Source organism: Pieris napi, chromosome 14 (assembly GCF_905475465.1).
Source record: "Pieris napi chromosome 14, ilPieNapi1.2, whole genome shotgun sequence".
Taxonomy (NCBI): Eukaryota; Metazoa; Arthropoda; class Insecta; order Lepidoptera; family Pieridae; genus Pieris; species Pieris napi.
Genome location: NC_062247.1, coordinates 9,811,569 through 9,824,319, shown reverse-complemented (window position 1 = coordinate 9,824,319; position 12,751 = coordinate 9,811,569). Strand labels below are relative to the sequence as shown.

General features: G+C 31.7%; 1 protein-coding gene across 1 annotated transcript; it reads left to right on the top strand.

Annotated features, from left to right (window-relative positions):
* The first annotated feature begins 205 nt into the window (after positions 1 to 205).
* LOC125056229 (endocuticle structural glycoprotein ABD-4-like) lies at positions 206 to 11,062 on the top strand. The gene is made up of 4 exons (XM_047659261.1): positions 206 to 321; positions 2,752 to 2,879; positions 5,089 to 5,260; positions 10,836 to 11,062. Exons 1-4 carry the CDS (start codon positions 319 to 321, stop codon positions 10,977 to 10,979), a joined length of 447 nt encoding a protein of 148 aa, XP_047515217.1. The 5' UTR covers positions 206 to 318; the 3' UTR covers positions 10,980 to 11,062.
* The last annotated feature ends 1,689 nt before the right edge of the window (positions 11,063 to 12,751 follow it).

The following is a 12,751-nucleotide window of genomic DNA, read 5'->3' as shown; positions in this document are numbered from 1 at the left end:
GTTTTAAAACAGATTCTATTCAGCCGGGATCGAACCGACGACTTTTAGTAAATGTATTAAACTCATCACTGAACTAAATTTTATTGTATATACTTCATTTATATTAAAATTGTATGCAAAAGCTTTTTCAACTCGCAACATCTTTGCTATTTAACATATAAACGGCAAATCAACTAAAAAGCGCATGTTAAGATGAATCGGGATGCGTTTCTCGGGTCGTATAAAGTTCGTAGGTAAAGAAACTTGTATATAAACCCTATGCACTGACAAAATGCACATACAAGTGCTGCAACTGTTGACTTGGCTGTTGCAATCATCATGGTAAGAAAATGAAATTCGCAATTTATATATTTATATATTTATGGGTTTATTGTTTTTATATAATATGACCATAAATGTATAAAGTGTTGATTCATAAAAATATATTTTAAGTTGCTTTTCTTTTGGTCTATGGGAAATTAATTATTATTAGTAAAATATATAAAAACAATGACGTGAAAACGTATACTTACTTCCTGTAAATTTACGAACTATTTTGTACAGTATGGTTTCAGAAGAAGAACACTTTTTTAATGTGGTTTAAAGTTACTTTAAGTAATTTTTGTATTTGTGCTGCTATACGCATAGTAGCTAAACTTAACGCTTTGCGTAACCACGTGGTTCATTTGCATGTAATAACCATAAGTTAAAACACTTCAAATATTTTGCAAACATTTTTATGACTATTTTATTTTCCATTTTGTATCATTCTTTAAATAGCTTATAGATATACAGATGGCTTGATATGTTTTTAATATAATATAACACATGTACACTAAATGTATCAAATAATAAGTGGCACTTCGTAGTGTAGAAAGCCTCGTGTCTTGGTCTTCTCTCTACAGATTTCTATATACGTAAATATTTCTAATAAGAAATGAGCGTACGTTCTCTCAAAGGTCGGCAAAACACGCGCAAGTCTTTTACGTTTTGTCCGATAAAAAAAAAATTTTTTATTTAAAACCTTTGCGTAATCTATAAATCTAGTCGCTATTTTTCGATCTTATTTTTGCGATTACAGTGTTTGCATGATCGCATTCGCATCTTCATCGTTCAAGCAAGTGTTAATAACGTATAAAGAAATAATTTCTATTTGTGAGGCTTGAACGTATGTCTTTAGACTTAGGAGTCGCACGTATTATTAATAGGTCAATATTGCTCCAGCAAATTTATAAGTAATGAAATTTTAGTACTTATACTGTAATTCAAGAAATAATTAATGTAAATAATTGTGCACATAATATTACTGTATCTTTAGCCTTACTATATTTTTAATAATCAGATTGTCTAGACAATTATTACATATTTCCGTGTAACTTAAGATTCATCTTAATTCTGTACCGAGAAATGCGTCAGATTTCTATCGTAATATCATAAAATCTTTGTCCTTCCACAGTTCACTGTCATTTCATTATATTCACATCACGTTTTGCACGTGAAGAGCTTATAATATTTACTTGCATATTTCATATTGTGAGCTTTGAGAAAATAATACTTATGTTCTTTATTTAAATAAACATAATTTGTTTAATAATAATATAAAGTTACTACAGGTTGTTGTAACTTTATATGTTACTTGCAGGTTATACTTTAATACTAATAGTATAGTAATATTATATACCGTTTTACGATTTTAAGATAATTAAAGGCTAAATCTATAGTTAATCGGAAATTGTGTAGCTTAACTCGCAATCAAAATATAAGTAAAATTGATCTATTAAGTTACAAGAACTTGAAGATTTGTTTACGAAGTATTTTACGATCTTCAAACGGTGCTGGCAATAAATCTCAACCAAAAATGAATTTTTGATTATTTCAGCAAATAAAAAAATTTGATAAGTTCTCAGCTGAACATTGACACCCCAGAAGTTCAGCAAAAGTTTTTCCCACACCATTCGAAAGTTCACTTACATACGTGACCACAAAATAAGCATGCGGTTAGCTTACGCGGGCGTTACATTGTTCAGAAATGCAACCTTCCGGCATTTGTATTTGTAATTCACATACTAAATGTTACACAATTATTACATTAGATCCTTCAGAGAAGCTAACCTTTTATATGACTGTTGTAATATCAATGCCTGTCAAGCTAAGCAAGAGAATTATGTAATTCTCTATACATATTTCCCTTAGACATTCGTACCACTGTTCACTAATTATGTAATTGTACATTTTTTTGCTTGCACTTCTGAGGGGCGGATCTACTTATGGGCATTTTGGGCTGCGTCCCATGGACCCGTGGATACAAAGGGCCCCAAGTCCCCACTGAAAACAATAGGCGCTATTTTGAATAAAAACAAAATTAGAAATTAAAAATAAATCCAATCATAAGGTTGCATCCCTGAGATCAATCAACCCATGTGCGATGCGTGTCTATCGAACGCGACGGGGAATTCCCCGTCGCTTGTCTATAAATGTCTAACATTGTCTATAAATGTCTAAAATTGTCTATAAATGCTGGCAAGTAGGTCACAATAAAATTCACAAATAATTATCTGAATTTCTTACCATAAAGAATAAAAATAACTAAGAGCTATTCCCTTGTAAGAGAATTAAATTAAAAAATATACGTATAATAGCCACCACTACATTACTAAGCGTTTACTTTTAAGCGCCTGGTACAAAAAATTTGCTTACTAAATGAATCATTGCTCATATTTTAGAGTAGGCGTTTTATATTTATAAGAATAGTAATACTAAGATTGTTTTCAGATCTCCTTTATATTTATATGCCTGGTAGCTTCTGCTCTTGGCGCAGCTGTACAATCCGTGACAGAACCAATCCCAATAATACGATTTGAAATCGATGGACCCCACGTCGATGGATCCTATAAATGGCTGTGAGTACTTGACTTATATAGGATAAATATTGTATACATTTTAGGATAACTTAGGATTACCTAGGATACTTCGTACAGGATATTATAAGGTAACAGCGTTTCTAAGTAATATTATTGAGACATTATTATTACGTATTTCACAATTTAAAGCGGGTTACGTAATATTAACTGCATTTTCGGTCGCGGTGCATCGAAATGCATTGTTGAACTATACATTTGTGGAACTATAAATAATAAAGAAGGTGCGAGTAAATACGACTAGATCGCACATAACGTCGAAACTTCGGTCCTTCAAGAAAAAAGCGTACCAATTCTTAAAAGGGCGGCAACGCAGTAGCGAGCCTTCTGGCAATGTGTACATGGGCTGCGATATCATATATAACATAGAGCCTCCTGCCCGTTTGCCTCTTGTAAAAAATAACGTAAAATGAAGGGCTATTTTATATTGCGGGACCTTTTACAATGATCTAAATGTTCGTCCTCAATTTTCGGCAAAACTTATTTCGGGCTACAAAGTGCTAATAAACGAATGGGTAGACACTAGACATAATGTTTCTTATTGTTGGGTTACGCTACTTCAAATATTAGGTTATGTCATGTTCTTTACGTGTAAATTAAATTTTGATCGTCAAAGGTAAAACCAAGAAATATGTAGAAATCATCAAAAAATGTTAATTAAAGTCATAAATGTGTCATGTAAATTTTAATTAAACGTTTATTTAATCACAGCCTGCGTATCTCATCTGATATCAGCTAGCAATTAAATTGTTCAACTTTGACATTTTAGTGTAAAAATAAATGTTTGTATAGGAATAAACAAAGCTTGTTGCAATTATTCATTAAACAATTGTTTGTGTACATACATTTGTACGAAGGTTTTTCTTAAGTTGTATGAAGAGATTCAACAAAAACGGAGTCATAGTACCTATTATTCCCAATCTTTATGTATTTTTTCTTATATTTCGCTAGCATTCGCAAGGGTGGAATTTTTTTAGATTCTTTGAAAATATTACCTATGGTATAATTAATTATAAACATATCTTTCCTTGTTATATTATTATTGCAATAACATAATATTAGGGCACAGATGCTAATTAAACATTTAGATAGGCGGAAGACACTCAAGAGCTGGTGCTTTGTTTTCTCAACGTATAAGTATCGCTATACAGAGAGTTAATGCTGCCGGCATTATAGTAACATTAACACAACACATAAAATATATTTTAGTGTTTAATTTATTTATTTTTTAGGTTAGGATTATGGATTAAAATTTATTATTAAAAAAATAATGTATAATTATATCATTCTATTTTACTTAGCTTCGAGGAGATAACTTATTAGACACGACACATTGGACACGTAATATTTGTCCAGCTATACTGTGTTACGTCAATGTGTGAAGTAAACCCAATAATGACTGCATTTTATTCTAATTCAGTGGAATAAGATCGTAGAAAGTAGTTCGCTTTCGTAAATTTGATGAATAAAATATTTAACAAAGATTGCAAGCGTTTATCTTAAGTAAATTTTGTTACAGTGTCTCATAAAAAACTTAAACTCTTAATAACAAATTTCAAGAGAGCATTTTTATTCATTATGGAGAGGTTTCGTTATAGGGAGGGAAGAATTAATGTATGGGTTTTGTGTTATACCAAACAGATTTATTTCTCGTTATAACAAATGACGGTATAACGAGTTTACACTGTAAATGATTTAGAACAGTGTAATTACTAATGAGACTTTTAACTTAAATTGAATAATAATGGTTTCAAACGCCTCCTCAATGTTCCAAAAAGAAAATCTCGGAAAAAGAATTCACATCAAGAGAGCCACACGAAGCTATTTTTTTGTGTACATCAAGTTTGTGACAAATATAATTATTGTCAATAAAGTAGAAGGATCACGTTGCAAATGAAACAGTCCATTGTTCGTCACATCACAAGAAGCACACATAATGTCCTAGAAAATGTTTTACAGTTAGAATACCTACAAATTATATTCACAGAAAAACACTATTTGCATTATTATCCTTCGCTCATGAATAACAACAAAATCATTGAAACATTGATAGAGTAACAAAACTAAGCTAGGAGAAAAGCCTTTTTATTTAATTTACGTGAATAATATTTTTATGATTAGAATTAATGTTTGTGTGCTGTAAAAAAATAAAAATAAAACCACGCCAAACATTTATACTATTTCTTCACAGATATGAGACTGGAAATGAAATAAACGCCGAAGAATCTGGATATGTAAAGAACTTGGGTAAAGGTGAGGGAGAAGAAGTGCAAGTAGCTGAAGGGAAGTTCAGTTATAAATCACCAGATGGCACTCCCATTGTGCTTTCATACATCGCTGATGAGAACGGCTTTCAACCACAGGTGTGTTTATTTCTTAATCCTTTTAACGTATCTTAGGGGTTTTGTTGTTACTTTTCTTTGCTCTAGGCCAGTGTTTCTCTAACCTTTTTTGTCCGTCTCTCTCGTTTTCTCTAACCGTTTTTGTTAGGTACCGTACATATTACATAATTTTTAATATTAAAAATAAATAATTAAGTAACTTAAATTAGATTTGAGGAATAAATTACACAGTATTTTCAAAACATAATGAAAAACTGAAATTCAAATTCCAAGTAATTTAAAGAAATTTTTGAATAGCCCCCCTTAACAATTAAATTGCCCCCTTTGGGGCGTTGGGAAATACTGCTCTAGACTCTCATACAGGCAAAGCCTGAGGTAATATTATAACGTTGCTCGCGCTGCTCGGTTGAAACCCCGCGAGTTGCCGAGCAATAAATTATTATATTCAACACTTCTTGGTAAAAAAGCTTTTGTTACAACGCTTTTTTGTATACAAGATCGCATCATTTTATATTTGGTGTATGGTATCCGGTGTTTTCGAGTGCCCTACATTGTGTATGACATAAATGTAGTGACTTCATACACCTGCGTTGAGAACACGCTAAAGGTCATAGGAAGAACTTGTTTATTTAAAATGTATGTAGAACATGTATAATTTTTTAATTTAAAGTTATATCACGTGTTGCATATGTAAAAACATATTTACGTAGGAATAAACGGCACCGAAAGCTATAAATCTATTGTTACTAAATTACGAATTAAAATATCTTTAATATGTATTAGGAAGAACTAACTAAAATCCATTGGTATCGTTCCGCACGTTCATTCGTTCTTATGTAACGAAATAGTCTTGGGATATATGCATATATATAGCGATATTAAGAAGACTTTTATGTTAAAAAGAAAAAAAAACTTACCTAGGTTTTATAGGGACAATTTTAATCTGATATATCTCGAAACAATTGAAATATAACTAGGAATCGCCATGAAATAATGAATATAACAGGATGGATTCTAGAATATCTATCAAACTTAAATCTAGTTTAAAGAGCTCTCAGACGACTTTTTTTTTATGAAGTTTGACATATTTGACACCGCTAAAGACAAAATTCTGACTTGATGTACAAATTAGAATACGGAGTTATTGTGTAATAAATCTTCTAATATAAAAAATTCTCGTGTCACAATGGTCGTTCCCATACCCCTCCGAAACGGCTCGACCGATTCTTATGAACTTTTTATGCATATTCAGAAAGTCTGAGAATCGGCTACTACCTATCTTTCAAACCCCTAAGTGATAAGGGGTCCACCACAAAATTTAATTTTTTAGATATTTTTTTTTTGATACAGCATACAACAATAAATACAACCTTAATTGTCATCTACCCTCTACGATCAACCCCTATTTTTAATATAGTATATAGTTATATATTATAGTAGATAGTTATTTCTATTGAACTAAAAAAATGATTCCTAGAAATAATATACATGGCAAAACGACGTTTGCCGGGTCAGCTAGTATAATATTAAATTCTTCTGAAATATTACCACGATTATTGCCCACCCTTATTTGTAAAAATATATAAAATGAATTTATTACTCAAAAGGTGTTGAGAGAAAAATGTATTTTAAATTTCACAGCCTTCAGTTGACATTAATTCATTTTATAGCTTGCTCATATTTATCGTATTCCAGCTTCAACACATCATCAACAATTTATCATATACATATATTATTAAAACCATACATAAAATTAACACAGTTAAATATCGGAATTTCTTAATAATAAATTAATAACAGCAAAGGAAACAAATAATACAAAGTATGATTTTTTAAATGTATTGATTTCAAAACATTTTGTTACCATTCAACCTATTGTACATTTAATTGTACTTTATCCAATCAAAATCCGTAATTTTTTAAATATATGTCTAGTAAAACTGTCAAATTTAAAGATTATCATTTGTCTCTTTCTGACAAATTGTGACTACGCTGTGGTGAACAGAGATATCATAAGACAGATGTATCGTCTTATCATAAAAACTAATGCAGTACAATTAGAGCAGTGTTGGCCTAGTGGCTTCAGCAAATCTCATCATTGTGTTCGTAGGATACACGGCTGTGCATCAATGAACCCTCTATCCATGTGTGCTTTTAAACCCTCGCTCGTATTGTGAAAAGAAAGAAAAACATCGTGAGGAAATCGACATTCCTTAGACACAGAATTTCTTTTTGTAAAAAAATAAAACGAGAAACAGATACAGAAATCTGAGGTCCAGACAAATTTGTATTTTTTTTTAAATCGATATTTTTACACCGTTCTAAAGTTGCCATCCCGTTTTATCATATCGTGAACACAATTTGACAGAAAGAGACAAAAGGTCTTAGTTAAAAGATTATTCATAATGGTCAATATTAATATGCAGTTTAAACGTTTGCGACCAACAATAAATTAAATATAATCTTTTATCAAAGTAGATTTACAATTCATTGTGCTCATAACCAACCGCTGATATCAATGATGTTTTATTACAGATATAAATATGTCATATGGAACAGCTTTACTTTCAAGGTACAAGGCATAAAGTGCATTAAATTTTAAAGATTCACTTCATATATATATGTTTATCGAAAACTGCTAAGCATGGCTATAACTTTATTGACTTTATAGAAAAACATAAACGTTAAAGAGATAATTTTTTTAGCCGCGCTATTTGGATATGGTCCGTCAAATAGAGAACTTATTAACTACAAAATTGCTATGTAATTATTAGACGTTTAGGTAATATAAAATGAAAAATGCGTCAATATATACTACTTTTTTATATTACGTATAAACAGTGCATTAATTAAATTATAATTATCTGTCTGATCACTTTACCTAAGCCAGTATTATTTGTTTTAGAGTGGTTTTTTTGTTTTTTATAAAGCCCAAAATAAAAGCGCTACAATCTTTTTAGATCTGGGCCTCAGATATCTGTATTTGTTTCATGATCATGTACAATCTAATAGGCAAGTAGGTTATCAGCCTCCTGTGCCTGACACACGATGTCAACTTTTTGGGTGTAAGGCAAGCCGGTTTCCTTGCGATGTTTTCTTTCTACGTTCGAGTGAATGTTAAAAGCGCACATAGAAAGAAAGTCCATTGGTGCACAGCCGGGGATCGAACCTACGACCTCAGGGATGAGAGTCGCACGCTGAAGCCACTAGACCAACACTGCTCTAAATAATACCAGTTTATTTAATAACACGGACGATTAATTATATTTAGGCAAGTGACCTTTGTTTTCACTATACAATGATGTATCGCTCGCGTAACGAACTTACATAAATGATAAAGTGGCATTTGATCATTATTACGTAGGCCGACTTTTATACGAAATCTTTGTACATCATTATTTTCATTTACATTTTTATGGAACAATAACTGGCTTCGTGCGGCTGTCCATTCATATTTTAGAAGTAGATATCGGCCGCTGATTTGTAGCTATCTCCTTTCCGAGTACCAAAACAGCATGCCTTAACCATTTCCGGTCGAGGTTTTTTAGCATCTTCATCATCAAATAAAATGGGCAAACTCACACAACAACACACATTGGTCCATCTTAAGGGCGTATGAAGGTCTGAAGGGGGGGGGGGGGGGGGAGTGGGGGATCTCGCCATCCCTCAGCGACCTGTCAGCGACATTCATCGTTCGCAGGGTCGAATTTTTGAGTATATTCATTACAAACTTAATACTATACAAATCCTTCCTCTTTGATTTGATTGACTCATATAGTTCTCTGAAGTTTCTAACTTGGAATTACGAAAATGAAAAACTCTATTGAAATCGGAATCCCCCCAGAAAGTTACGTGATAGCCTTTTCGTATCAATGTTTTAACAGGTTGTATTATTAGGAACTACTCATACAATTTTTAATAAAAATCTAATTTAAATTTATTATAATTTTTTATTTAAGATAATATATGAAATTTTAATATTTTATTATGCAGCTTTGCGTTTTATTCCTCCACAAATTTGTCAATCTTATCTTAAATAACTGGGTGTGGTGAGAACGACATAAATTGCATGCGAATGAAGTCTGAATCATGATTGCGTAAATATGTAAAGGAAGATCGCGTGAATGTCGGCATACGCTTAGCCAATACATGTCACAAAATATCACCGACCTATGCCCTAATGGATTTTCCATTAAGGGTCTATATACTTACCTCATTAACAAGATTATATCATCTTACATTATTCGGTATAGAGTAGAAAACTTACAGAAATATTCTCATTGTGCAATAGATTAGATATAAAATGTGTTATGGAGAAATTATTGTCAAATACTGTTAACATGTCAACAAGGAAGGGACTGGCTGCCCACGATGCAGGGAGTCCTAGTGTTCTAATTTCTTTAGGTTAGAAGAAAACCTAAATATCCTTTTTATTTTTAATTTTTTTATTTCTTTCTTTCTCTGCATATTATCATGTTACTGTTTTAATTAGGGTTAATATGCTGCTTTAATTTTAAAAATAATCCGGTGTAAAACAGGTTTGTTCCGTTTAAAGGTATTACATTAATTACAAAAATGTTGTAATGTCGGTAATACAGTCAAATATGTCGGAGCATTGGCGCTGGTATCAGCTGCCATTGTAATCGAAATTAAATGGCTGATGCCAACAAACTTATTTATGACGTCATTATTGCTGACGTCATTATCATCGACAATTTATCGGCAGGTCCTGTTTAAATTCAGGTCGTGCTTTCGGGACATTGTTCAGGTTGTCGTTTGTTGCTTTGTCAACAATCGGTTTCTGTCTCTGTCACTATCCTCTCTCTCTCTCTCTCTCTCCTCTCCTCCGTCCTTTCTGTCGCTAGACGACAATATTCCTATCGTTAATTTGTCAGTTCCTACCTCTGACTTTCTACCTTTCTTTCTCCACGCGTATTCGCGTATATTCCTGCGCCATTATTCAGATGCTACCCTCGTTCCTTGTCGCTACTCTCTCCGTCAAATATGATATTCTAAAATATAGACATGTATCTGATACTATTGAGTAATAAAAACACATGACTGTAGACCCTTAATGTTGACACTTTGGTGACATCGCGGTAATAATTAAAAGTTACGTCTTGCAATCCTATTAACTAACCTAACCGGTAGCGTGAATTTAAGAAACTCTTGATGTCATAAATTTGTCTAATGCTATGATAAAATTCGATTTAGAAATAGTTATTCGCGTTGCGGAATTTTATTTTACCTCACACAATACTATACGTAATAGTATGATTATAGAAACTTATTTAGATAGATTGCTTAGTAAAATTAAAATAATTCCGGTTCATATGAAATATGCTTTCATATAAAACTTTTCATGGAAGTCGTACTTGTCATAATGATGAATTAATATTAAAGAAACCAAGCTATTAAATTAATTGCCCAATTAATTAGTGGCTGATTTAAGGCAGCAGTAAAAGATTGTAATAGCTTCCGATTGCATGGTTTAATAATTAATTTAAAAAAAAAGGTTAATTTGTTTCAAGAAACTCGAAGTAAAACTACATGAACTGAAATTCCAATTTAAAAAAATGTCTGTATCTCTTTTCAGGGGGACCACCTTCCCACCCCACCACCAATCCCACCAGAAATACAGAAGGCACTGGAGTACCTAAAAACCTTACCTCCAACGGCTGCTGCTAGCAATTCCCAAGGACAGTACCAGGCATCTCCTTCCAAGAATAGGAAACCCTAAACCAGAACTTCGCATTCATTAGTTAAGGATTGTCACTGTATATACACATAATCACCAATCAATTAAATATATCTTTTTGAAAATGCGTATATTATTCATTAATCATAAAATTTAACCTTGTATTTAGTATTCTATTAATTTTCTATGAATAATAATGGCTGCTTTATAGGCTCTAGCCTTTAGGCGATTTTTATTACATGCTATTTCAAAAGTTAAATATGAATATCTGTTTCTCATGATATATTTTTGATTAAGCGTTTGACACGGTGTGTTGAAAATGGGCTTACAGAGAGAGGGATTTAAATTGTTATTGCTATTAGTTGTCTATATATGTAAATATATAAATCTAGTGCCCAGTAACTGGCTTTTGTTTTGACATTATTTTCTTATAATTTTAGTTTTATGAAGTGTTAGAAAACCGTATTGTCCGTACAGCTTTAATTAAGTATGATTTTTGACATACTCCACATAACGGTATTAGTGCTTATAAGAGCAAAGCTTTTTAATGAGAAATCTTTTTAATTCGGAGTCTTCTATATATAATATTCAAAGATAACTTGACCTTGTATGTAGCTGTTAAGTGTGTAACAGATATATACCTAATCGTAGACTTCGACTTAGGGTACTTCAAGAAAGAGCGTAAAAAAATCTTAAAAGGCCGGCAACGCACTTGCAAGCTTTCTGGCAATGAGAGTATCCATGGAAGTATCACCTAACATCAGGTGAGCCTACTACCCATTTGCCTCCTAGTAAATAATATATGGTGTTTTAAAATTACATTTGAAAAAATATTATATAAATTAGGGATTATAAATGAATCCTTTTTCAAATTACCAAAAACTGACTCTGATATAAAATAAACTATGCAATTCAACTCAGGTGTTACGTTTCTCATTGTTCACTGGTCGTCCATAAAATGTGACTTAGTTTCTGATTTTAACGTTATCTTTGGGAACTAGTAGTAAATGCCATTTAGATTTTTTAAAATATTGTCATTCATAAGTTTAAATAGTTGCCAGTATGATTAAATACATTTTATCATTTGATTTGACAATTACAGTACGGTAGTAAATAAGTAGATCCAGTTAGATAGATGGTCTATATTTCATTTAAATGTAAGATCTGGTACATCCCATAATCTACTATCATTTAAATACACTTACAAGTAAAGGGTAAACACAGAAAGTTAGATGGCCACAAATAAGGCAAGATAAAACGGACGGTGACAAATGAATGCTCCTCTAAGTAAAGTTGGCTTTTGTAGACCAAAACATAATAATCATTCATATAGTATATAATTAATCATCTATGCAAATTATAATGTCAATATACTGGAATTGGCATTCAGACAAGAACACTTTAAGATATTGCTACCACAAATTTGAACCAGTAAAAGAAGAAAGCGAATACACTTAAGAAACTAAATTTATTAGTAATCATAACAATCAATAATAAAAATAATTAAAAAATAATGAAAAGAAAATTAAAACAAATGTAAAGAGTTTGGTCCCTGTGGCAGTGTACCTTTAAGAAACTTACCTTTTAATGTACATATTATGATTATATGTCTTATACCATATTATGTAAATATACATGAGATCTTCTCACACAGGCTGCCATTTGTGAAGTAAGATGGACAGCTTAATAAGTAAGCTGTTGCTCGCGTGAATCGCTAATTACAATTAAACATTTATAACAAGATAGACCAGAGATAGAAACATCAAACTAAGTTTGTCTTATTAAAAATAAAATACAAAGAATCCAACAAAATC

Bases quoted from the DNA above. Each gene is read 5' to 3' on its own strand.
- LOC125056229 (XM_047659261.1), top strand. The intron at 2,880-5,088 runs GTGAGTACTTGA...ATTTCTTCACAG, and splicing joins GATGGATCCTATAAATGGCT to ATATGAGACTGGAAATGAAA. The intron at 5,261-10,835 runs GTGTGTTTATTT...ATCTCTTTTCAG, and splicing joins AGAACGGCTTTCAACCACAG to GGGGACCACCTTCCCACCCC.